The sequence below is a fragment of the Pleurodeles waltl genome, chromosome 6, assembly GCF_031143425.1.
Source record: "Pleurodeles waltl isolate 20211129_DDA chromosome 6, aPleWal1.hap1.20221129, whole genome shotgun sequence".
Classification (NCBI taxonomy): domain Eukaryota; kingdom Metazoa; phylum Chordata; class Amphibia; order Caudata; family Salamandridae; genus Pleurodeles; species Pleurodeles waltl.
The window spans coordinates 345,445,160-345,468,574 of NC_090445.1; the positions used below are offsets into that span (position 1 = coordinate 345,445,160).

At 44.2% G+C, this 23,415-nt stretch overlaps 1 protein-coding gene across 1 annotated transcript in view; it reads right to left on the reverse strand.

Annotated features, from left to right (window-relative positions):
• Window positions 1-886: 886 nt before the first annotated feature.
• Window positions 887-23,415, reverse strand: part of MRPL52 (mitochondrial ribosomal protein L52) — a 30,252-nt gene continuing 7,723 nt past the window's right edge. The window contains exons 2-5 of the mRNA XM_069238244.1: window positions 12,828-12,909; window positions 11,931-11,998; window positions 10,283-10,347; window positions 887-1,057 (exon numbers count right to left, since the gene is read on the reverse strand). Of these exons, the coding sequence (XP_069094345.1) occupies window positions 908-1,057; window positions 10,283-10,347; window positions 11,931-11,998; window positions 12,828-12,909 (365 nt within the window). The 3' untranslated portion in view covers window positions 887-907. The remainder of the gene's footprint in view (window positions 1,058-10,282; window positions 10,348-11,930; window positions 11,999-12,827; window positions 12,910-23,415) is intronic.

Consider the following 23,415-nt stretch of genomic DNA (forward strand, 5'->3'; position numbering starts at 1 on the left):
TTTTACCTAGCAGTACTGTCAAACATGCAGCTTCTTGCGTATGCAGATGTACGGTCCGGGTAGATGAAAGCAATTATGAAAACATGATTAGAGTGTATACAGTGATGCAACTTGAAGGGGGAGTTAAGACCTAAAGGTTGGTGGCACGGCTAATAAATATGGTAAACAGGGGCAAGGGACATTAGTCTAGCAAAGCAATCAATGAAATGGATAGTTTCACGCCACTAGATCAGACAAGAATACTCAGCATATTCGAATGATATTACCGAGATCTGTAAAGAAGCCATACTTTACAAATCACATTTACAAATCTACAGCGTACGACATCACTGCTGGATGAAGCAGAACTGCTTCAATAAGTGATAATTCCTTATGTACTGCAATGAAATCACTTCTTGTAAGGCGGAATGGTAAAACGAAGTCAACAGCATGAAGCGTGAGGGTAATATACTCCTCTGGGTAGAGGCAAAGCCTACTCGATATATATTTCAAACAACGGGCAAACCAGTCCGAAAAAGCAACTGATGGACAGGACAACTGAGGCCTCTTCCGCTCAAATCCCACGCAAGGCCAGGCCTTTCTAATATGTCATTTGGAACAGATCTACTTTATACTCAACATCAGAATGGCATTTTTCTGTCTAATATTCAGCAACAGGCCTTCCGGATACCTCAGTCCTAAAGCAGGATAGATTTTCTACTTTACACACAAAGACTCTGTACTTCACCAAAACAAAACAAAAAGTCCCTGAACTCTCACTCCTCCTCAATGCCCCCAACCAAAATGCAGCCTACCCTTCCCCCCATAAATAGATGGGCTGAAATCCACGAGAACATGTTCAACTTATTAATAATAGTGCAGAGTAACAAGGAATCAGAGGCTCTGGCAAGTGATAGAGATACTTTATTTATTGTGGTCTTTTATTACGCAAAAGGGCTCCTTTTGGCTTCAAAAGATGTTTCCGCTTCTCCTCCTCTTTCGCCAACAGCTGTTGCTGCTTCTGTTCCCAGGTGTGCATTCCTCTGTCAACTTCCTCACTTAACATTACTACACGACGCTGGAAAAGAGAAAGAACAGGAGTGGTGAACTACACATAGAGAAGCAAGGTCAAGTTCCGCGAAGAACGAATGTGGTACCCACTTTATCAGTCCCTGTAAGGCATTACAAGAAACAGCACCAGTATCAAATATGCCCCTCTCCATCCCAGGCGCTGTCCATCATTTACAATGTGGAAGAGGGTTTAGATCGACATAGAATACATCCCTAGACTCACTTCATCAGGCCCTCTACCACCAATAGATAAAGGCCTGGGATAAGCACAGCCTATACCCAAAGACTCTCATCCCCGATCCAAATATAACCGTTACACAGAAATGGTCTCTCGATGCAATACACCTATGATTTCACCAGCCCAAGCATCACCTATGTAGAGGAAACCGGAAGGAGATTTAGACAGAAGTTGGGACTTTTCACCTATGCCTCTTTCACCATTATATATGAAACAAACGCTATGGCTGTATACCTCCTGTGATTCACCTTCCAAGGCCTTTATTTCCAAAACTTGACCTGCGATCATAGCAGAATATACCACAGGGACCTTGCCAGTCCATATACCACCTTTATGTAAACAAGCAAAGCCAATAGGTTTGGGTTTACTTCAAGTGCTTATGCATGCAGCATTAGCACATTAGAGCAAGGCTTATAGGAGGGAGCCAGCAAGAGCAAACAGGGTGGGCTACAGGTGTGAAGTAGACCCTTATGAAGTTTTATGCAATCACTGAAGTGGAGGTGGAGCACATCCCCACAGCTCCATTGTGCTCAGCCCAAACGCAGTTCACAATGTGTCAAGCCAGAGGCTGAAAGAGGGTTGTTGAAGAAAGCAAAGGAGGCAAGGGGCGGACCCAAAGCCTAATCTTTGTATATTATCATCAGTAGGTCTGTTTGACAGCTGTGCTATCGAAAGATAGGCCTAAAAAGAGTATCTAGATCTAAATAGTGCAGAAACATTTCTCACCAGCCTATGTATCATTTATAGAGAAAACATTAAATTTGCCAACTGGTGACTTGTGAACTCCCTAGGCGTTTGCCTGTTTCCAGGTGGTGAGGCCAGAAAGTGCTGTGCAAAACTGTAACCACTGTGCACTGCATATGCATGAAGACTATCTCATATGCAATGCACCATGCCCACATTGCCTCTTTAAGACTTGGCTGCAGACTAGCCAGGAGCCGATAGGTCTGAAGTGGGTACTGTTAAATGGAGTGTGCAGAGAAGAACGTGAAGGACAGAAGAACTTGAATCAGCATAAAGATAACATTCTAATCCTAAAACCTGTCTATTTTATACGAGTGGGATCGATTCCTATAGGCAAAAAAGTAATGGAGGAAGGAGAATGACAAGACATATTTCTAGAGGAAGAAGCAAGAGAGAAATGAGTGTGAGAAGGGAGTGTGTATGGAGAGAATCAGTAGTGCTTTTGGTTGGTTGATCATGCCTTCCTTTTTAAAATAGATGTATATCAGGCCAAAAAGACATTGATGTGTTGCTGGAAGTAATGTGCAGCAGTGGGGAACTTAACAATAGGGTTTCAGAGTAGAGATGATATGGATGCTCATTGGCCCTAGACCTTTATATGTGTCAATTAACAGAGGACAAACAATCCAGACAGCTGCCATCCCGTCTAGGTAGAAGTTCATGACTGCTTCATGTCCAAGTTTTGGGGCGTCTTATCAGCCAGGCAAGAACAACAGTGACAAATACCAGAAGATACATTTCTTCAAGAAGATGACGCTCAAAAAGGATCTTATGCAGGAAGTAATGAAGAGACTTGGCACACCTTTTGGTGATGAAAATAGCATAGATCTGCAAGGACCACAAGTCTTGCAATTTGGACATTCTTTTGGTGATGAGGAAAAGTAGTTTTGCGAGAAAGCAGGGCAAGTCGCAGCAGGCCAAAAGTTTGAAAATGACAAAGGTGAATGAGATCCCACTTCAGAGGAGGACTTCTATCACGAGGAAAAACGTGGAGGGGGACACAGAAATCACTTGAAGGTCTTTTCATGTAAACATACATTCACCCAGTAGTAGTGGTATCAGTGGATGCACATCCTTCATGTATCGAATAGTAGATAATGAAACAAGTATCAGAAACAGACAGATAATACTAAGGTATTGTGGTGCTGAACGCTAATTTATGCTTTACTACCCAAAGGCATATATTAGTGCACCACAAAGGTGACATTACACATATAGTGATGCTAGAAATACTGCAGCAGTCCTAAACAGTTTGCATTAATTCATTAATCCAAATAAGTTCGGTGGAAGTGAGATCATTTTATTGATGTTAAAAGCGTCGATTTAGCAAGTAACAAATTAAGATAATTCCACGGCCAACACGTGTTTCGTCACAATGGTGACTTTTTCAAGGCTGTAAAAATATACAAACAGCGAAAAACTATATACATGTATAGAGGATACTAGCAGAGATCGACAAGTCTATACCAAGTTATATGACTAATGTCTTTAAACCTGCATGTTCCAGGGAAAGGACACTTTATTCAAATGTGAAAAATGTTTTTAAACCAAAAAAGATGGAAAACACAAAAGACACTCAAAACCCCACCAAAAAAATAAAAACCAAAAAAGGGGTGGAGGTGAGTCACCCCAAGATGCAACAGTATGATCCATGCATAAACCTGGATCTGCTAGAGAAGGACAAAGCCAAAAAATCCACCAATCAGTGCATGGAAAAAGAGAAAAGAAAACGAATATCACCTGTGCCACACCATGTGAATACGAATCAGAAGTCAGCAATCACAAATATATACTGACCCAGTACAGGACTGAATAAATTCAAATACAAAGCAGTCAATTTGCGGAGCTGTCAACTGTAGTTCTGTGAAGACAGTTCAAACCAAAACCACAAAAAGCCTAGGTATGCATACCCAAGTGAATATACTGGATATTATATGCTCTAAATACCTTAACATGGCAGGTAGCGCCAATGTTGTATAAAAATCATCATGTTTCGTCCTAGTTAGGGGCAGAACAGAAAGAAGACTGCCCACTTGTATTTACGCCTACTGCCTAAAAATAAATATGTATACAGCTCTGGGTATCGTGATACAACAAACATAGATGTAGGTCCAAAGCTGAAATTCTGTACAAACTGAATGCCATAATACCTACCTTATTAAATGTACAATAGCTGGCAACAAATCGTTACACCCATATATCCAACTTAATGTCCAATCATATCTGTAGATGGCAAGTGACCATGATAAGTCATGTGCCATGCCAAAGTATAAAAAAACAAATAGTAAACCTTGTCTAAGCATAACAAAAACTACCCAAATTTTGCTTTTTTGAGTTTTGTGTGTCTTTTGTGTTTTCCATCTTTTTTGGTTTTATTTTTTTTTCCACATTTGAATTAAGTGACCTTTACCTGGAACACACGGGCTCAAACACATTAGTCGTAAAACTTGGTATAGACTTGTTGATCTCTGCTATCATCCTCTATACTTGTATATAATTGTTTGCTGTTTTTTTGACAGCATTTAAAAGTCAATATTTTTGACGAAACACGTGTTGGCTGTGGAGTTATCTTCCTTTGCTACTTGCTAAATAGACGCTTTTAACATCAATAAAAGGATCTCACTTCCATTCGACTTATTTGGATCAATGAATTAATGCAGACTGTTTAGGGGTGCTGCAGTATTTCTAGGATCATGCCCTTTCATGTAAGATACAATCATGGACACCTCATGGCTTTGCAGGTGCGTTGAGGTATTGTCGGTTATAATCGCAGCCAATTAACCATACCTTTTTATTCTGTGTCGTTTTTTGAATGTTTTTGGTTGTTGACAGGACCGGTTCTTCAGATTTGGGAAGGTTCAGGCGATCAAAGGCTAGTTATTAATAGATCCGTCTCTGAGGTTCAGTTATGGAGGACAACAGGATCCTATTCTGCCTACTTTGCTGTGCTTTAAGTACAGAAACACAAAGAAGAACGAGGAACCTGTCGCCATAAGAGATAGCGAGCAAGGCTTGGCAGCATGCCAGTCAGTAGTCACACTGACTGCACTTTCAGTTGCTGCCTGTAAAATACAGATTGACTGGAGGAGTGCAGGGGATAAAAGACAACAGGAGTGACAACTACTATTTGCAAGCAGTGCGTGCGAGTGTGGTCAAATCAACACACATTTTTAGTTGAGACTGCAGCCCCGACATATGGGCCCTAAGCAGATAAAACGTGTGATAAATTGCTACCTGTTCAGTAACCAGCAGGCACAGTGGGAGAGAACAGACATCACTGTTTCCTGGGCTCATCCAGGATGGCCATGTTGTTATTGTACACAAAGATACCTTTCCAAGGAACAGCGGAGATAGAACTTCAAGGCAGAGGAAAAGACTGAGTTTCAGTCTGGTAAACGGGAGCTGTATAGGATGAACTGCAATGTGCTACTCATAAGAGATACCATTCAGTAGTTTGAAAGCTTGTGTCTCTTTTCTTGCTCTGTTCTCATCCAACCTGAACAAGTAACAGGCCTTACTATTTAATGCCTTATGCTTCTTACTGTTCTTCACAACAAAACTGCAAAAACTTAAAGAAGTGCACCAGAAACTAGTCTGGGAAACAGCCAGCAAGTGCCCTAAATTAGCGCCAATCACATATTCACATAACTGACCTACTTCATTCTACATAGGACTTCCTGATCTCCCTTCAAACTCTACAAAGCAGGCCGATCCGACAATGACTACTACTAATGTTGCCAAGAGGGAAACTCTAATACTTCCAAAATGTAAATATTGGAATAGGATTTCAAATTATATATCCCAATATTTTCTCACCAAAAAGTAACTTAGCACTCAAAGAACCCATTGAATGCTGTAGAATGTCACAAAATCTCAACAGGCTGCCAAGTCTCCATCCTTCACAAAATGGTGGAACTCAATATGCAAAATCAATAGAATTGATTGCAAACTCATAATGTATGGAATCTCATGTTTTCTTGAAGCTGATATGACCTCCACGAGTTAACGTCCTGAACAAGACCTCCTTCATACCAGAGTCAAGAAGAACAACCAATCACACAAAGAAGAATCACAGAAGACTCCTTGATACACAAACAGAACTCTATCCCATCTCAACAGCCCTGGCTCCAGCCTTATATCCTATATGTAATATATTCTATATTCCACAGCTCCAACAAGCTTAAGTATACATCTTTACCGTGGACAATCATCCACATAATCCTGTCTCTCCCTACCCACTTGATGCTGCCTTCAACTTCTATATAACATACAATTCTCCATGCTCATCTTTGGACTGGTACCTCATATACAGGCTAATCATCGGTGGAATTTCTGAAATATTTTTCCACCAGTTTCCTCCATCTCCTCTATGCCCTGGAATTTGTTTTACTGACGTATTCAGTTTAAAAAAAAAAAAAAAAAAAAAAAGACAAGCTGAACAGTCACACTAAATCTTAGTAGGGCTAATTAAGTATAGTCGCTGTTTAATAGGTTTGAAGGGCAATTATCTTTCGAAGCTCTAGAATGTTCCGGTTTTCCTGCATATATTAAATAAGTATTTTATTGTAACATGCAATACAAATTACGTATTGCTAACACTAAAAGTTTAGATATTTGAACATACTGTAGAACATACAAATATTTTTGACATGTGTCCTTTAACTGCTGCACTCCTGTTCAATGCCAGGTAACTTTAAGTGCACTACTAAGGTAAATTAAGAAGTATCTGCATGCCATACAGTACTTTCTGTATGTACATATATCAGAGGCTACCTTCGATTAAAATAACATGGTTAAGAATAGCACATCCAACAAAAAGGCACACTTGTCAAACTAAAGGTTTGATTTTCCACTTTGCCTGAACACTGTTGACACATACCAGAGTAAGGTTATAAGAATATTACCTTACAATAGGCAATTATACATATGACATACACAAGACTAATGTGAAACTAAGTACTGTTTCAAAAACACATCCTTATCGGAAGACCTCACTGTGAGATTTTCACCTCTGGTGAGTTAGCTCCGGGCAGACACTGTGGTGAGTTCAAAATAGGCAAAAGCAAAATACAAGGATGCCATGAGAGGAGTGAGGAGGGCAACTGATAGAGCATAGAAAAAGGAGGAACTCGCCCTAAAGAGGTGAGGTAGATGAGGGGAACATAATTCAGAGTGGAGGAGCAGGTCCTGACGCAGTTTGTAGGTGATCGTGAGCACTGCACATGGAGCAAAGGACAAGGGAAGCAGCAACAATATGGGGCAGGACAAGGAGGTTGAACATGTGTGACCGAGTGAAAGCTAAGCGAAGGCAGAAGTTTAGATTACGTGATCTTTAGAAAAGTTTGCTTTCCGACAGAATGAGTGCTTGGTGCACAAAACTGCAAACTAAGTCTGCAAGTCTCGATTCCACTTTCCGAACTGCCCAGATTTAAAGTGGATATACAGTCATGTATGCTTTTGCGGAAAGTGACACAGTACTGTATCACCCACACTTGCCATTCATGATGGGGTCTCTGATATCCAAAAGATCTACTATAAACTGCATTGCAAAGTGTGACAACAAGCTTCAGGTGGCTGGGGACTTTATATACATATTTATGTAACAGATTAAAAGGCTGTTGTATTAAAATGAGTAAGGTACACTGTTCCATACGGCATCCAACCTATTAGGGGTGTCGGAAGAAAAGAGCGAATGAAAGTCAGAGATCTCGAGGAGTATCAGGAGAGCCCTCAAGCACCCACTAGGGTGACCTGTTTCATCATTGGGCAATCTCCATGTCAGACCGGTGTTGCAATGTCTGGCGGGCAGCCCCCCAATGGGGGTGGTACTATACCGAAGGCAATTTGCCAGATGAAGGTCTGGAATAAGAACTGACTAGAGAAGTAAAAAAGGATGTGTGAATGAAGGAGAGTGAGGATAAAAATAAAAATGCCTCTGAGCCTAAAACATCATTTTAATGTATTAGAAAAAAGGTTCAGGCCAAGATTAAAAACTTTCAGAGTATTGGCGGGGATAATGTCCTGCTATGCTGTATAAAGAAGGAAGGGTAGTACACCTAATCCTGTCTATTGTATGGTCAACATGTTTCGCGTCTTTTTTGGGTCAAAAAATTATCCCGTGACGCTTTGTCAGGACCCGGAAACTACTTCTCCTATTCAAAAAATGAAAACATGAAGTGCTGAGGTGTCACTTACAAGTTGAAGACAATTTGTCAAAGTCAGTAGGTCAATCAGCGTGCCTGTAGACTGCAGTTTCAGGGCAGGTTTACCGCGACCTCGGAGGAGATGACAATATCACCTCTTTGGTCGAGGCTAGCGCGTTCCTAGGGAGCTCAATCTCGAATGTGGGATGGGCGACTGTTTACTGCTATTTTTCTGTCTGTTCCTACTGGGAGGCAGCTAGCCTGGGGCCAATCATTTTGGGACCTTGATTAGAAAAGTTTTAAAGTACTGTAGAGAAACAGGGCCTCATTTAGACCACCAGGGTCACGGTCTGGCAGCGACATTACAACCGTGACAAAATCGCCATGGTCAGACTGCCAGCACCGCTAGGTTGCTGCCTGTCGACAGCCTGGCAGCCTCGGCGGTCACAATCCGCAAGCAGTACTGCCCTGAGGATTACGAGTCACCTTTCCACAAGCCTTTGCATGGTGGTCTGACTGCCATGCAAAGGTTGGCGGAAAGGGGGTGCAGAGCCCCCCCTGGACAGCCCCGGTGGGATTTTCACTGCCAAAATTACGGGCAGTAGAATATGTGACGTGTGCTGTCACACCCAACACACCACAACATTGTCGCTGGCTCGATTGTTGTGGTGAGGTTTCCGCTGGGCCAGCAGGCGGAAACGCTGTTTTTGCCCGCTGGCCCAGCGGAAGGCTCCAAATAGGGCGGCCAGTATACCGCCAACACTGGCGGTATGCTGGCTTCTGCGATCTTATGTGCCCCTTTGCCTGTATTGTATGAGTTACAAAACGTTTGGGGCAGGCCACACTTTAGGTCTAATTATGATTTCATCTAAATGCATAAAAGCAGAACCTTAGTTCTGAACCGGTGTACTGGTCACCACTGTGTCTCTCATGTGGACAGAATAAACTTGGCCATGGAATTTAAACGATTGAATGAACTCTTTCTGAGATGTCCTGTTGAACTGGAAGCCAAACCATCCAAGCCCAGTACTACAAAAAGTTGCTAGTACACAGAAGCTAACAACTCGTAATACATTACGAGTTTCTTGCGCTCTTGGTCAAGTATGATGCAGACTGGTGGGTAGTGTGGTGCAAACATCACTTGTTTACAGGGCTGCTACACTTTTAGTGACACAGTAGTTACAAATCTTGTCAGTTCCTGCAGAAACGAAAGGAATGAATTTGGATTCGGTCTCAACTCTTTATTGATCTGAGCAGACGCGCATTGGCTCTAAAGTGCAAGAATCATGTACTGCTGCATGATACTTCGCATCAGAATGCTTTAATGACCTCACCTTTGCTTGGCAAGTGGAATCCGACTAGTTACATAAAGGCAATAGTTTATCAGATCTTCTAAAATAATATTGTAATAGTCTCTTTTGATGCATTTAGGGCCAGAGAAGCGTTAGTTGAAAGGTAGATACGCATCTTTGTCAATGCATGATTTGCAATATCCAGTATTTGTACCAGAAGGGGGCCTAATACCGATGCCTGAAGCACGTATGGCAAATAAGGAATTTGTTCCTTTTTAAACTGTTTAATACTGCACTAGGTATGTAAATGATCTGGTGCAGGCAAGACTCCGCTGCTTTGTGAACTTACTACTGACAATGTTGCTTTGTCTTTACAGCCTGTACCTCAGGCATTGAGCACCAGCACCCCTGTTTAGGCTCATTCTGCTTGTTGTGCATAGTTATAGAAGATGTGGGCATTGGAGAGGTTGCAGGGGGTATTTCACAGCATAAAGTCTAGGTCTCAGATTCCAATAGTAGTAAAATGGCTAAGGGAAAGTATGAACAGAACGTGTAAATCCATGAGCACCCTACAAAAAGCAAATTGGAATTGCAATGGACTTCACAACTAAGCCAATGGTAAGTTCAGGTAAGTAAGGGCTGGTCCTAACCCCGCTTAAAGTTTTTTTTTTCCTCTTAACCTCAGATTTTGCAAGCAGCGTGCAAGTGCGCATGCAGGCGTAACCTAAAAAATTAGTGAGCCTGACCTAAGAGAAGTAGTGAAAGAAAGAAAGCACCCAGAGGATTTTTTTAAAGATAATTTATCACATACTTACAGCAAATTCCTCCCGCGCCAATTTTCGGCGCATCTGTCCTTTCCATGGTGGAGCTGGCCTCCCATCTACGCCAAAACATATAAAGCATGAAAATCATCAAGGTGTATCCATGCACTGGCGTGTAGGGATTTAGTACTCAAAGACATTTACCAAATATTTTCACTCTAAAGTAAAACGAAAGAACAATAAGGCGTATATCACATCGGAGGTGGACAGTAAATTGACAACATAATTGCTCTACTGTAAGCTTCACCAATGTACAGTTACTGAGAAAATTAGGCATAGCAGTTTACCATTCTTCCAGTCACTTAGGGTGTTACATTAGATCAGTGTTTCCAACCAGCAGGCCAATGATGTGATATGTACCTTATTGTTCTTTTGTTTGTTTTACTTCATAGTGAAGCCCTATGCTTAAGGCTGAAGCATCGACTGTTCACAAAACACCTGTTGGGACAGAACACCCTATGGTGATGAGGCTTGTTGTTACTTAACCTCCATGTATGTGAAGAGCGTATTTTGATCCCACATAAATCTTCTAGATGAACTACCATTTTTATATACTAGTGCCCTCTAAATCACAGTTCTATAATTTAGTCAGGATTAAATCATAATGTAAAGGAAGGTTTGCTTGTTTGTAATACCCCTTAAATGCTCTGATGCAAAATGAGTAACAGAGGGAACTTAGTAGTCGAGGCTTCAGACCAAATGTAATAAACCAGGGCACACATTCTATCTTATACGATTTGCCTAAATGAAAAGTTGAATTCTGGCTTTCTTAGGCTTCAGTGATCTGTCAGTGGTTGCACACTGCAGCCCACTGGATTGTTATTATAGATATAACTAATGTTTAGTTAGAAGAGATCTTAAGATTTAGGAAGACAACCGAAATTGCAAGTTACTGAAGTATTTATGGAAAAAATAAGATCATGATTAAACCCAAAATGGCTTATGAATTTATGTAGAGAAGCCAGTTTACCCCCTAGATACATGAAAACATACGACAAAACACCCCAGAAATAGTTGATTGATGACTACATCTTTCAACAGGGATACATACAAAGGTTGTGGAAAGACACTCAGTCTAGACCGGGGGTTTTCAAACTGTGGGATGGGCCCCCTGGGGGGCCTCAAGTGAACCTGGGGGGCGCCAGGCTCTGACCAAAAGCAGCATTATGCTAATAACGGGGCTTTGTTTTAAGGTGAAAAAATGAGCAGTAGTAAACCGGTCTGTAATGGTCCATCACTGACATGTTTTGTCATTTATATCCAAGATGGGAGTATGTGTCATAAGGGAAGGGGCTTCAAATACTCTTCAAAACCCCCACTTCTAATAATCACACTGTGGATACCTTTACAGGTTAGTACAGCCTGCCTGGCCAGAACAGTATGTTTGGGATAATACATTTGATTGCATTTTAAAAACAGACCTTAACTGCAATGTTTAAATATGTTTAGACATATTTAAACATTGCCAATTTAATAGAATAAGTGTTTAAAATTTAGAGGGCGGTCCCCCATATTTTTTCCACGGGGGAAGGGGAGGGGCAGGCATTAAAATGTTTGGAGACCACTGGTCTCGACTTACGCACATATTGAAGCACTGTGTATATGTTTACAAGAACAAGAGGCTGAAACTCATGCTACTCACCTACAAAGGACCAATCAGGAAGATCTGTGAGGGGTCCATATTCTGTGCCACCAGCAGGTAGGCCGTGTCTAAAAAGAAAAGAGTCAAGGGTTCACACAATATTATTTGTCATGTTTCTATAGAGGTCTGGGATTTAAACAAACAATTGAGAGAAGACTGGGTCTGGAAAGAAATGGCAGATGGACCAGAATACTTACAGGCAGGACGCAGAAGGTTGATAAAGGTTTGGGGAATCTAGAAAAGCAAGAAAAAAGGAACCTGCACAGGCAGGTTAGGAAGTGCAGGGATCTAGTTAGGCAAAATAAATGGTTGAGATCTAGAAATGCATGTGAGGAAGAATAAAGGATACAGAAAGGCTTTTAAACAAAAGGCTCCACATAAAGGCAAATAGGATGGTCCTGCAATCTATAAAGGCTGGATATCGAGTGACTGGGATCAAATAAGGTAGTACACACATTGCATTGTCTTGACAAATATCACAGATAAAGAGACTGAGATCTACAGAGACTAAATATGAAGTGGCTAAGAGGAAAAGAGGCAGAACAAACAGAGCCCAAGCTTTAGAGAGCCACAAGAATGGGAAACAGGGAAAGCAAGATAGGAGAAAAATACCGAAGCTCAATAAAGCAGGTTACGGGTTTATAAGAGCAGGTGGCAGAGGGATGAGGAGCTATAGAGGCACAAGCAAACTACATGGGTTCTAAATAAGCAAGTGATAGAAAGTAGGGGATTTGAAAGGAATGAAATGCAGGACAGAAAGTAGAGGATTTGAAGGCATGAAATGCAGTACTGCGATCTTGGAAGGCAGAACAGAGAAAGAGATTTAGAAACCTCCAGAGGGTGGAAAGAAATTTCCTGAAATGTAAGGACGCTGAAGACCCAGACACATTCACTTACTTTATTCTCCATTCTTGCCCAGCCTGGTTCGCAGCACTGCAATGAACAGTTCGTGCTGACAGTGTCCCACTGACCCTGAAGCCTGAAAACAGACAAAGGACAATATCAGTTAGAAAAGGAAATTCACCTTGGTGATAAGATGAACATTTGTGAGAAAGAAATGACACCACTCAATTGAGATACAACTGTTTGCCATGCACCTTTTCTACTCTTGACATGAAACTGTGTAACCAGACCCGACTGTCTAAGATGGCAGCCGCCTAACTCTGGGTCGGCCCGCCAAACATCCTGCCATAGAACTGACAAGTGGGACCCCTGCTACCTGAAAAAGGGGTCAGGGTCCGCTAAAGTGCGTGCCTGATGGGCGGTGCAGCCCAGGGACGCTGGGACTGCCTGGCTAGTCGGTGAGTGACATGGGGCTCTCGGACTGGGCCCGCCCACTGCTTGCTGCGTGGAGGATAGCTGAGCACCGCAGCAGAGTGGAGTGCAGCCGGAGGAGAGGTGGTGAGGGCCGGTGGACAGCGAGCAGGGTGCGTGACCGGCGCCCCCCTTGAACAACTAGAGAAGGTCCTCCTGGCCTGGTGGGGGGACGCTGCAGGAGCTCCGCTGGAGCCGCTGCTGAAAGAGGCCCCGAGTGACTGCTGCTGAGGGCAGGATGGCCAGACAGAGGGAAAGTTGGGTGGGCGGACCGCCTCCCCTCACTGCTGATGACAGACTATGATGTGGCCTATACCGGGCATCCGGACTGGAGTGGCACTGGTTGGGACCCCAGTAGAAAGCTGGGAGGTAGGTTAGCTGGGGCCCCTGTGCCAGGTTGGACCTGATGGGGAGCAATGCCTGTAGCAGCTCTCATTGGACTGGTGGAAGATAGCCTGGCCCCTGACAAGAGCAACTAGTGAATGGGCGGACAATCGGGGCTGGCTCCCCTTGCAACAGCTCAACCTCCTGGGCCAAAAAAAAAAAGAGGAAGGCAGCCAGTGAGGGCCTCATGGAGGCCAGCTGAGGAGCCGCGCTGCTGCGGCTTGCCTGAGCGCCTGCCCGACGGCATGCCTCCCCTGAGACGGACTAAGGAAGACAGCGCCTTCCAGCGGACTTACCAGGCCCATTGTAGTGGGTTTTAGGGGCCTTGATTGAACATTGTTTGACTATCATGCAATCACCGGCCTGGTCCCTGATTCCTGGTCTCATCGAATGCCCATCCGGCCACTGGGCAGGAGGGGAGATGCACGGGGCTGGTGGAAACTGGAGCCTGCCCCGGAGGACTAACATAGCCACCCTGGAAGTAGTCTTTGTGCCTGACAGCTCCTGTCCTCCGCTCTATAGCAGACGCGGGTTGGCCAAGGGGAGGCCCCGTTCCAAATCGCAGGGCTCGCACTTAGCTGCCTCAAGTCCTGATCACCCACGGATGGATGGAGAAGCGGAGGAGGGCGTTGGGTCCTCCACCATGCAAGACACTCTGAATAAAATCCTGGGGGCAATAGAGGATACCAAATTGACCCTGATCCAAGAGTTAGGCAAAGTTTCCTCAGAAATGAGCCACCTAGGCACAGATCATCTCAAACTGGCTGACAGGGTGAAGGACATAGAGACAGTGCTGGAGGACCTGCAGCAGCCTGTTCACCAAACAATGAAGTCCCAAATTGTCCAAATTACTGAACGGATCCAAAGAGTTGAACACTGAAGAGAGAATGCGGAGGGTCGCAGCCAGCGTAACAATGTGCGCATTGTTGGATTCCCAGAGGGAGTGGAGGCACCGGACACAGTGACCTATCTGGAGGCCTGGCTGAGGTCTCTTATAGATAATCGGCCACTCACACCGTTCTTTGCACTAGACAGGGGGCATCGGGTCCCGGTCCACCCTCCAGCACCAGGGAGACCACCTAGACCAACCTACTGCGCTACAAGGACCGTGATCTATTGCTGCAGAGAGCCCATGAGGCAGGCCCGTTTGAGGTGGAAAGGAGCCTGGCCACCCTGTTCCCAGATTACACAGCAGCAGTTCAGACCAGATGCGCTACATTCACAGCTGTAAAACGGGTGCTACGTGAGGAAGGAGTCCCGTACTCCCTGATGTTCCCCTCCAAACTGAAGATTACGCTGGACAGTCGCACCCACTTCTGCCAAGACCCTGACGAGGCATGGGCATGTCTTGAGACGTACCAGGCGGGCATCGACATAGCGAAGAACGAGGAACCTGGGCTGCCCAGACATTGTGGCAAGAGAAAACGCCCAAGGGACCCTATGGAACGCACCAGAGTGACGATACCCACACAACAGCAAACATGTCAGGGAAAGAGGGCAGGCCTGCAGGCAGTAGCCTCTATAGCGGAGGTGGGACTCTCGAACAAAAAACCCAGGACAGAGTGAGACCCCCTGGACATAGGAGAGTCCACAAACGACGATTCTGTGATTAGCGGGATGAAAGGGCTTCCCCATGTGACATCCCACGCTGCAGACGGCATCGCTTGATGAATGGGGTCCCCGCCTTTGCCTGGCTACTAAATTAAGGAGGTGGGCCGACACGCTCCATGATGGGCGACCCTGACGTTCTTGAAGCACACCCCCTGATCGTCCGGCAGTCACCCAGCTGGATGATGACATTGAACATTCATATATTGGTTTATATGGTTTGGGCGGCCAGCTGTTGCTTAGCTGCTCTTGGGGAGGGGAGCTGGGGTTTGTTAGTTTTGCTTGTTTTAGCCCGTGGCCACTCTTGGGAACACAGCACATTATTGGGGTTCGCCTTCCACCCCAATCCCCGCCCCCCCTCCCCTCGGTGTCGTCTGATGTCAGCATGCAATGGCACGCTGACTTCATCAGAGGTCTCCACCGACTGCGCTTGAAGCTGAGCTTCCAGCGCGATCTGGAAGCAAAATGCCAACCGGGAGGAGGTGGTAGGCAGAGGCATGAAAGGAAATGCCTCTGATCGGGCTGCAGAAATGCCCACTAGGCACCAGGGATCTTTGTTTATTTTGTTTTTTTAACTATTTAGCAGGGGCGGCTCCCCAGGGGGGCAATACATTACTAGGGCTTTTCTGCCCTTAGGCACCAAGGATTGGTGTGTGTTTTGTTTTGGGGCTGCACATTTTGGACTTTGGGACGCTGCCATGTAGAAAAATATTCGAGACCTAGACACATCTGAAAACTAATCATCTGGGTGAATCCACGGTGGTGTGCTTCACATGCACCCGTACCATTTTTCTACCCATAATGCCCTGCAAACCTCCAAGTTTGCTTGAAATCACACATTTTCACCACATTTTTGTGATGGAACCTCCCGGAATCTGCAGGAAACCACAAATTCCTACCACCAAGCATTGTCGCATCTATGCCGATAAAATTCTGCCCCACTTGTCCGCCTAAAAACATTGTTTTCCCAACTGCCCTTTTGGACACACTTTGGTTCCCCTCAATTTTGACATGTTTTTGGCTCTCCCCTGTCACAGGCACTTGGCCCATCTAAATAAGCGAGTTATCATTTTTATTAGGCGACTGAGGGGGAACGTTGGGTGGTAGGAAATTTGTGCCTGTGCTGTGATGCCACACAGAAATGTGGTAAAAATGTGTTTTTTTAAAGCTAAATTTGAGGTTTGCTGAGGATTCTGGGTACATAAAACACTGGAGGATCCACGCAAGTCACACCTCCCTGGACTTCCTCGGAAGACTAGTTTTCAGAAATGTCTGGGTTTGGTAGGTTTCCCTAGATGGCTGCTGAGCCTAGGACCAAAAACGCAGGTGCCCTCTGAAAAAAAACAGGTAGTTTTGTATTTGATAATTTTGATGTGTCCACATAGTATTTTGGAGCATTCCCTATTGCGGGCACTAGGCCCACCCACACAAGTGAGGTACCATTTTTATCGCTAGACCTGGGGGAACGCTGGGTACAAGGAAGTTTGTGGTTCCCCTCAGATTCCAGAACTTTGCAGCACCAAAATGTGAGGAAAAAGTGTTTTTTGCCACATTTTGAGGTTTGCGAAGGATTCTGGGTAACAGAACCTTCTGAGAGCACCACAAGTTACCCCATCTTGGATTCCCCTAGGTGTCTAGTTTTAAAAAATGCACAGGTTTGGTAGATTTTCCTAGGGGCCGAAAATTCACAGCTAGGCACTTTGCAAAAAACAGGTCTGTTTTCTTTAGGAAAATGTGATGTGTCCATGTTTTGTTTTTGGGCATTTACTGTCACGGGCACTAGGCCTACCCACACAAGTGAGGTACCATTTTGATCAGGAGACTTGGGGGAATGCTGGGTGGAAGGAAATGTGTGACCCCTCTCAGATTCCTGAACTTTCTGTCTCAGAAATGTGAGGAAAAAGTTTTTTCTTTTGCCACATTGAGGTTTGCAAAGGATTCTGGTTAACAAAACCAGGTGAGAGCCCCACAAGTCACCCCATCTTGAATTTCCCTATGTGTCTAGTTTACATAAATGCACAGGTTTGGCAGGTTTCCCTAGGTGCCGGCTGACTTAGAGGCCAAAATCCACATCTAGGCACTTTGCAAAAAACAGGTCTGTTTTCTTTGGGAAAATGTGATGTGTCCATGTTGTGCTTTGGGGCATTTCCTGTCGGGGGCACTAGGCCTTCACACACAAGTGAGGTCCCTTTTTTATCTGGAGACTTGGGGGAACACAGAATAGCAGAACAAGTGTTATTGCCCCTTGTCTTTCTCTACATTTCTTCCATCCAAATGTAAGACAGTGCATAAAAAAAGATGTCTATTTGAGAAAGGCCCTGTAATTCACATGCTAGTATGGGGACCCCGGAATTCAGAGATGTGCAAATAACCACTGCTTCTCAACACCTTATCTTGTGCCCATTTTGGAATTACAAAGGTTTCCTTGATACCTATTTTTCACTCTTTGTATTTCAGCAAATTAATTGCTGTATACCGGTACACAATGAAAACCCATTGCAAGGTGCAACTCCTTCATTGGCTCTGGGTACCTACAGTTCTTGATGAACCTACAAGCCTTCTATATCGCCACAACCAGAAGAGTCCGGCAGATGTAACGGTATATTGATTTAAAAAATCTGACATTGCAGGAAAAAGTTACAGAGCAAAACGTGGAGAAAGTGGCTGGCTTTTTTTACCTCAATTTCAATTGTTTATTTCAGCTGTTATTTTCTGTAGGAAAACCTTGCAGGATCTACACAAATGACCCCTTCCTGAGTTCAGAATTTTGTCTACTTTTCAGAAATGTTTAGCTGTCCGGGGAGCACTGGTTTCACACCCATTTCTGTCACTAACTGGAAGGAGGCTAAAAGCACAAAAAAATAGTAAAGGTGGGGTATGGCCTAGTAAAATGCCAAAACTGTGTTGATAAATGTGGTTTTCTGATTCGGGTCTGCCTGTTCCTGAAAGCTGGGAAGATAGTGATTTTAGCACCCCAAACCATTTGTTGATACCATTTTCAGGGAAAAAACCACAAGCCTTCTTCTGCAGCTCCCACCCCCCCTCTTTTTTTTTTAAAAACAACATTTTTGCTGTATTTTGCTAATTTCTTGGTCTCCTCCAGGAGAACCCGCGAGCTCTGTGTACCTCTAGAATCCCTAGGATGTTGGAAAAAAAGGACACAAATCTGGCAAGGGTAGCTTATGTGCACAAAAGGTTATGAGGGCCTAAGCGCGGACTGCCCCAATAGCCAAAAAAGGCCTGGGACCTGAGGGGGAAAAGGCCTGGCAGGAAAGGGCTTAAGAGAGTTGGGCCTACCCTCCTTTGTGTATATTTTTGGATTAGTTTGGGAAGCAATTTGGTAGTTCTATTAGGAAAGTGTTGTCTTAATCTAGACATGAAAGTACAAGTGACTGAGGATATTAAAAGAGCAGTACAATCTAAAGAAAATGCTTATAGTTATGAAGTAGTTTAAGCTGGAAACATGTCCCCTGTGCAGGATTTTTAATTGGTCCTTCAAAATTGTGCTTGGTCTTGTAATAAGCTAGAGAAGTGGCAATTTAATGATGAAATCAGCTATTTGAACGTCATTATTCCAGGTCTCATTCTTGTGAAAACTGGATTTGGTGAGTACAGTAAATATTCAGTTTTAAGGTCGTTAAGGTTCAGGTATCTGTCTTTCTTGTATTTTGGGTAGGTAGGAAGTCAAGATTGAATGAAGTTTTCTACAGTCTTGTCAGTAGGATTCCAAGTGGTAAATGTATTGTTGAATATTAACAGTGCCACTACTGAGCTTTGGGGTACACTGCAAGTTACATGAACAGCATTGTCAACGTGTACAGACTGACATTTCTCAGATTACGCGCTGCTTGAAATCCCCCATTGCACCTCTAATATCTGCTTGCAGAGAGAAAGTTTGGAAAAGGGGATCTGCAGAGCACGGGATACACTATTGGAACAATTTAGGGCACAAGGGAGAGATAGTGATTGACGCCACTCAGGCGAAGGGCCACTGAACAGTGTTGGGGTGCTTATCCGATTACCTTGCTAGCCCTTCTCGCATATTATTATATGATATTGTTGTGTACTGTAATGTAACCTGCCACACATGTTGCTGTTGACCTCTTCCTAGTCTTTTACAAACCGTTGTATGCATGTACTTAATTGCAGACCATGTTAGGCTGAACCATCCGGCGGAGGGTGGGATATCTTCCACGCTCACGGACATAATCATTCCTGAATTACTGCATCCATTGTAAATAATAGTCTGTTACAGATCACGCCTTGGCTCGTACTGATATCAACCAACATAATGATGATGGATGTATTTGCTTATCTTAACAGATAGATGCTACACATTATTCGGAATGTGTTTTTAATCCTGAAAAAAAGGTATCTATGTGCTATAATAAAAATCAATAAAATATGTTAAAAAAAAAAATCAGCATATGTTGGATAGAGTTTATTTCCTGGTAGTTGTGGGTGTCTTTGGCAAACTGGCTAACCTCCCTGTACATATTTGTCAGTGTCTTCATAAACAAGTAAAAGCTTAGGAGCAAATATTAAATTCTGATGCATACCACAAGTGACTGGAGTGGGGTTGGAAGGGGTTGTGCCCATTGTAGCCATATGTTTGCAGTTGGTGAGCAAAGAGGTCAACCAACTGACATCCTTTCCGCTGTAGCACATGTGGGTCTTAGGTCTCTGGCAAAGCATACATTGGTCAATGCGAATCCAGGAGGTACATACATTGAGATGGATAATGTGACAGAGACTGCACTTGTCCAATATGCTGAGTTATGTCATCATGGATTGTTAAGGTTGAAGCTCATGTGTTGCACCCCTTGCAGAAACCCATTAGAAGGTCATTTTTGGTAGTATGTGATGGCAATTGGTCAAGTACAGCTTTATCAATAGCTTTACCCATCAATGCGTTAGTGATTGCTCTACAGTTCGGCAACCCACTTAGGACTGCCTCTTTTCCTATATAGTAGGTTGATTTGGATTATTTTTAATATAACTAGGAAAATACCCTCCCTTAAGAACGTGTATAATATTTGGAATCATAACTTCAAGATAAAGAGAAGAAAATTATTTTCGATGATTGGACTGGGACAGTATTGTCATGGCAGGATGCTGGTTTTAGATTTTTTGTGATTTTTAGGAGGTGTTTTTATAAGGCGACATTCAATTTAGTTATCTCATGGTGTGCAGAGGGACCCAGATTACCATTTCTTGTTTATTTTTGCTGTTGTCGGAATACAATTTCTCAGCAATCCCATTTTGTTAAGGGATTCTTTTTTTTTTAAATTGAAGTGAACAGGGTAACCTTAGTGTTGGACCTGGCTTTTTGACAGGGTCATCCCCAAACTTTTTGCCTCCTTCCTCCTATTTTTTCTGACCTGTTGTTGTTGGCTTTTGACCTTTGGGCACTTTACCACTGCTAACCAGTGCTAAAGTGCATATGCTCTCTGTGTAAATTGTACTATTGATTGGTTTATCCATGATTGACTATTTAATTTACTTGTAAGTCCCTAGTAGAGTGCACTACATGTGCCTAGGGCATGTAGATTAAATGCTACTAGTGGGCCTGCAGCACTGGTTGTGCCACCCACCTCAGTAGCCCCTTAACCCTGGCTCAGGCCTGCCATTGCAAGGCCTGTGGGTGCAGTTTCACTGTCACTTCGACTTGCCATTTAAAAGTACTTGCAAGCCTAGAACTCCCCTTTTTCTACATATAAGTCATCCCTAATGTGTGCCCTAGGTAACTCCTAGAGCAGGGTGCTATGTAGGTAAAAGGCAGGACATGTACCTGTGTAGTTATATGTCCTGGTAGTGTAAAACTCCTAAATTCGTTTTTACACTACTGTGAGGCCTGCTCCCCTCATAGGCTAACATTGGGGCTGCCCTCATACACTGTTGAAGGGCAGATGCTGCTGATCTGAAAGGAGCAGGAAGGTCATCTTTAGTATGGCCAGAATGGTAATATAAAGTCCTGCTGACTGGTGAAGTCGGATTTAATATTACTATTCTAGAAATGCCACTTTTAGAAAGTGAGCATTTCTTTGCACTAAAATCTTGTTGTGCCCTTCAATCCACGTCTGGCTAGGTTTAGTTGACAGCTCCTTGTGCATTCACTCAGACACACCCCAAACACAGGGTACTCAGCATCACTTGCATACATCTGCATTTTGAATGGGTCTTCCTGGGCTGGGAGGGTGGAGGGCCTACCCTCACACAAAGGACTGCCACACCCCCTACTGGGACTCTGGCAGACAAGATTGAACTGAAAGGGGGCTTGGTGCATTTCTTAGACACTCTTTGAAGTCACCCCCACTTCAAAGGCACAACTTAGTATAAAACAGGGCCTCTGCCCTACCTCATCAGACACTTGCTGGAGAAGAAACCTGAACCAGAAACTACATCCTGCCAAGAAGAACTGCCTGGCTGCTCAAAGGACTCACCTGTCTGCTTTTCTACAAAGGACTGCTGCCTTGCTGTTGGCCTGCTGCCTTGCTGAACTCTTGTCTGGCTGTAAAAGTGCTCTCCAAGGGCTTGCCTCCTGTTCCCTGAAGTCTCAGGACCAAAAAGACTTCTCTCTTCCTCTTGGACGCTCCGTGCGCCGAAATTTTTGACGCACAGCTTGTTCCGCAGCAAGAAAAACGCCGCACACCGACGCTGATCGACGCGACACCTTCGGGACGACCAAAACTTTGACGCACGGCCTCGCAAGGACAACGCCGCCCAACTTCCCAGGAGAAATCGACGCGACGACTGCCGTGAGATCGAAACTTCGCCGCGCAGCCCGGCAGAACGACGCGCAGCCGGAAAACAAGCAGGAAAATCCACGCACAGACCCGGGACATCTGGTACTCCCCGCGAACCACAGAAAGAGACTGTCCGCGCGCCGGAAGACGACGCACGACTCCCCGCGTGGAAAATAACGACGCAAGTCCGTGTGTGCTGAGGAGAAATCGACGCACACACCAGTTTTCCACGTACCTCTTCTCCTGTGGCCCTCTGAGGAGATTTTCCACCAGAAACCAGGTACTTTGTGTTTGAAAGAGACTTTGTTTACTTTCTAAAGACTTAAGACACTTTATATCACTTTTCAGTGATATCTTTACAAATTCATATTGCAACTTTGATCATTTTGACCTGAAGATACCCAGATAAATATTATATATTTTTCTAAACACTGTGTGGTGTATTTTTGTGGTAGTATACTATGGTGTTGTATGATTTATGGCACAAATGCTTTACACATTGCCTTCTAAGTTAAGCCTGACTGCTCGTGCCAAGCTACCGGAGGGTGAGCACAGGCTGATTTTGGATTGTGTGTGACTTACCCTGACTAGAGTGAGGGTTCTTGCTTGGACAGAGGGCAACCTGTCTGCCAACCAAAAACCCAATTTCTAACATTGGTGATCAGCGGTGAGGATAGGACTTGTGTTTGTGCAGTGACATACAGTAGCTAAGTATTTCACTACCTACCCACAGTGGAAGGTCAACTTGATTCTTCATCTTTTTTTGCCTTTGGTTCTTTGATGTCCTCCTGGATATACTATTGATATTTTGGACTTTGGATTTTGGTTTTTGCCAGTAAGACTTTATCAACAATGAGATTGCTTACCTACTCACTCTTTGTGCCTACTGACCACCTCACTAAGGCTGACCTAAGAAGGCTTTGCAGAAAATGGGGCCTTCCTGTATCAAGGAGATCTACTAAGATGGAAATGCTACATGCCTACATAGTCTGGGGGGAAGAAAGATGGGCAGAGAGAGAGGCAGAAAAAAACCAAATGACTAAGTACCCCTCAGATGAGGAGGGGGACTGCTCAAATGAGGAGGAAGACTACTCAGATGAGGAAAGAGAACCAGTGAGAGATGAATGGCTCCTAGCTCTAGAGCGGTGTATGGAAGAGCTAGATGAGCAGCTTGAAAGGGCTGAGGCAGCAAGTCTCTTAGCCCTGGAAGAAGAAAAGATTGCAGCTCAGGAGCTGAGCTGTAAAGAGCTGAAACTGGAGGCCGGAAGGGCTGAGTCCAGTTCAGATGGTGGCAGCAAAAATCTTGCATCCGGTACTGCTGAAGAAGGGCACAAGCCCAGAGATGTGGTGCCCAACTTGAAGAAGGGAGTTGACACACCCCAGGTGGTTCAAGAGTATGAGGTAGTTCCCGTTATGCACAGGGTCCCTGAGAA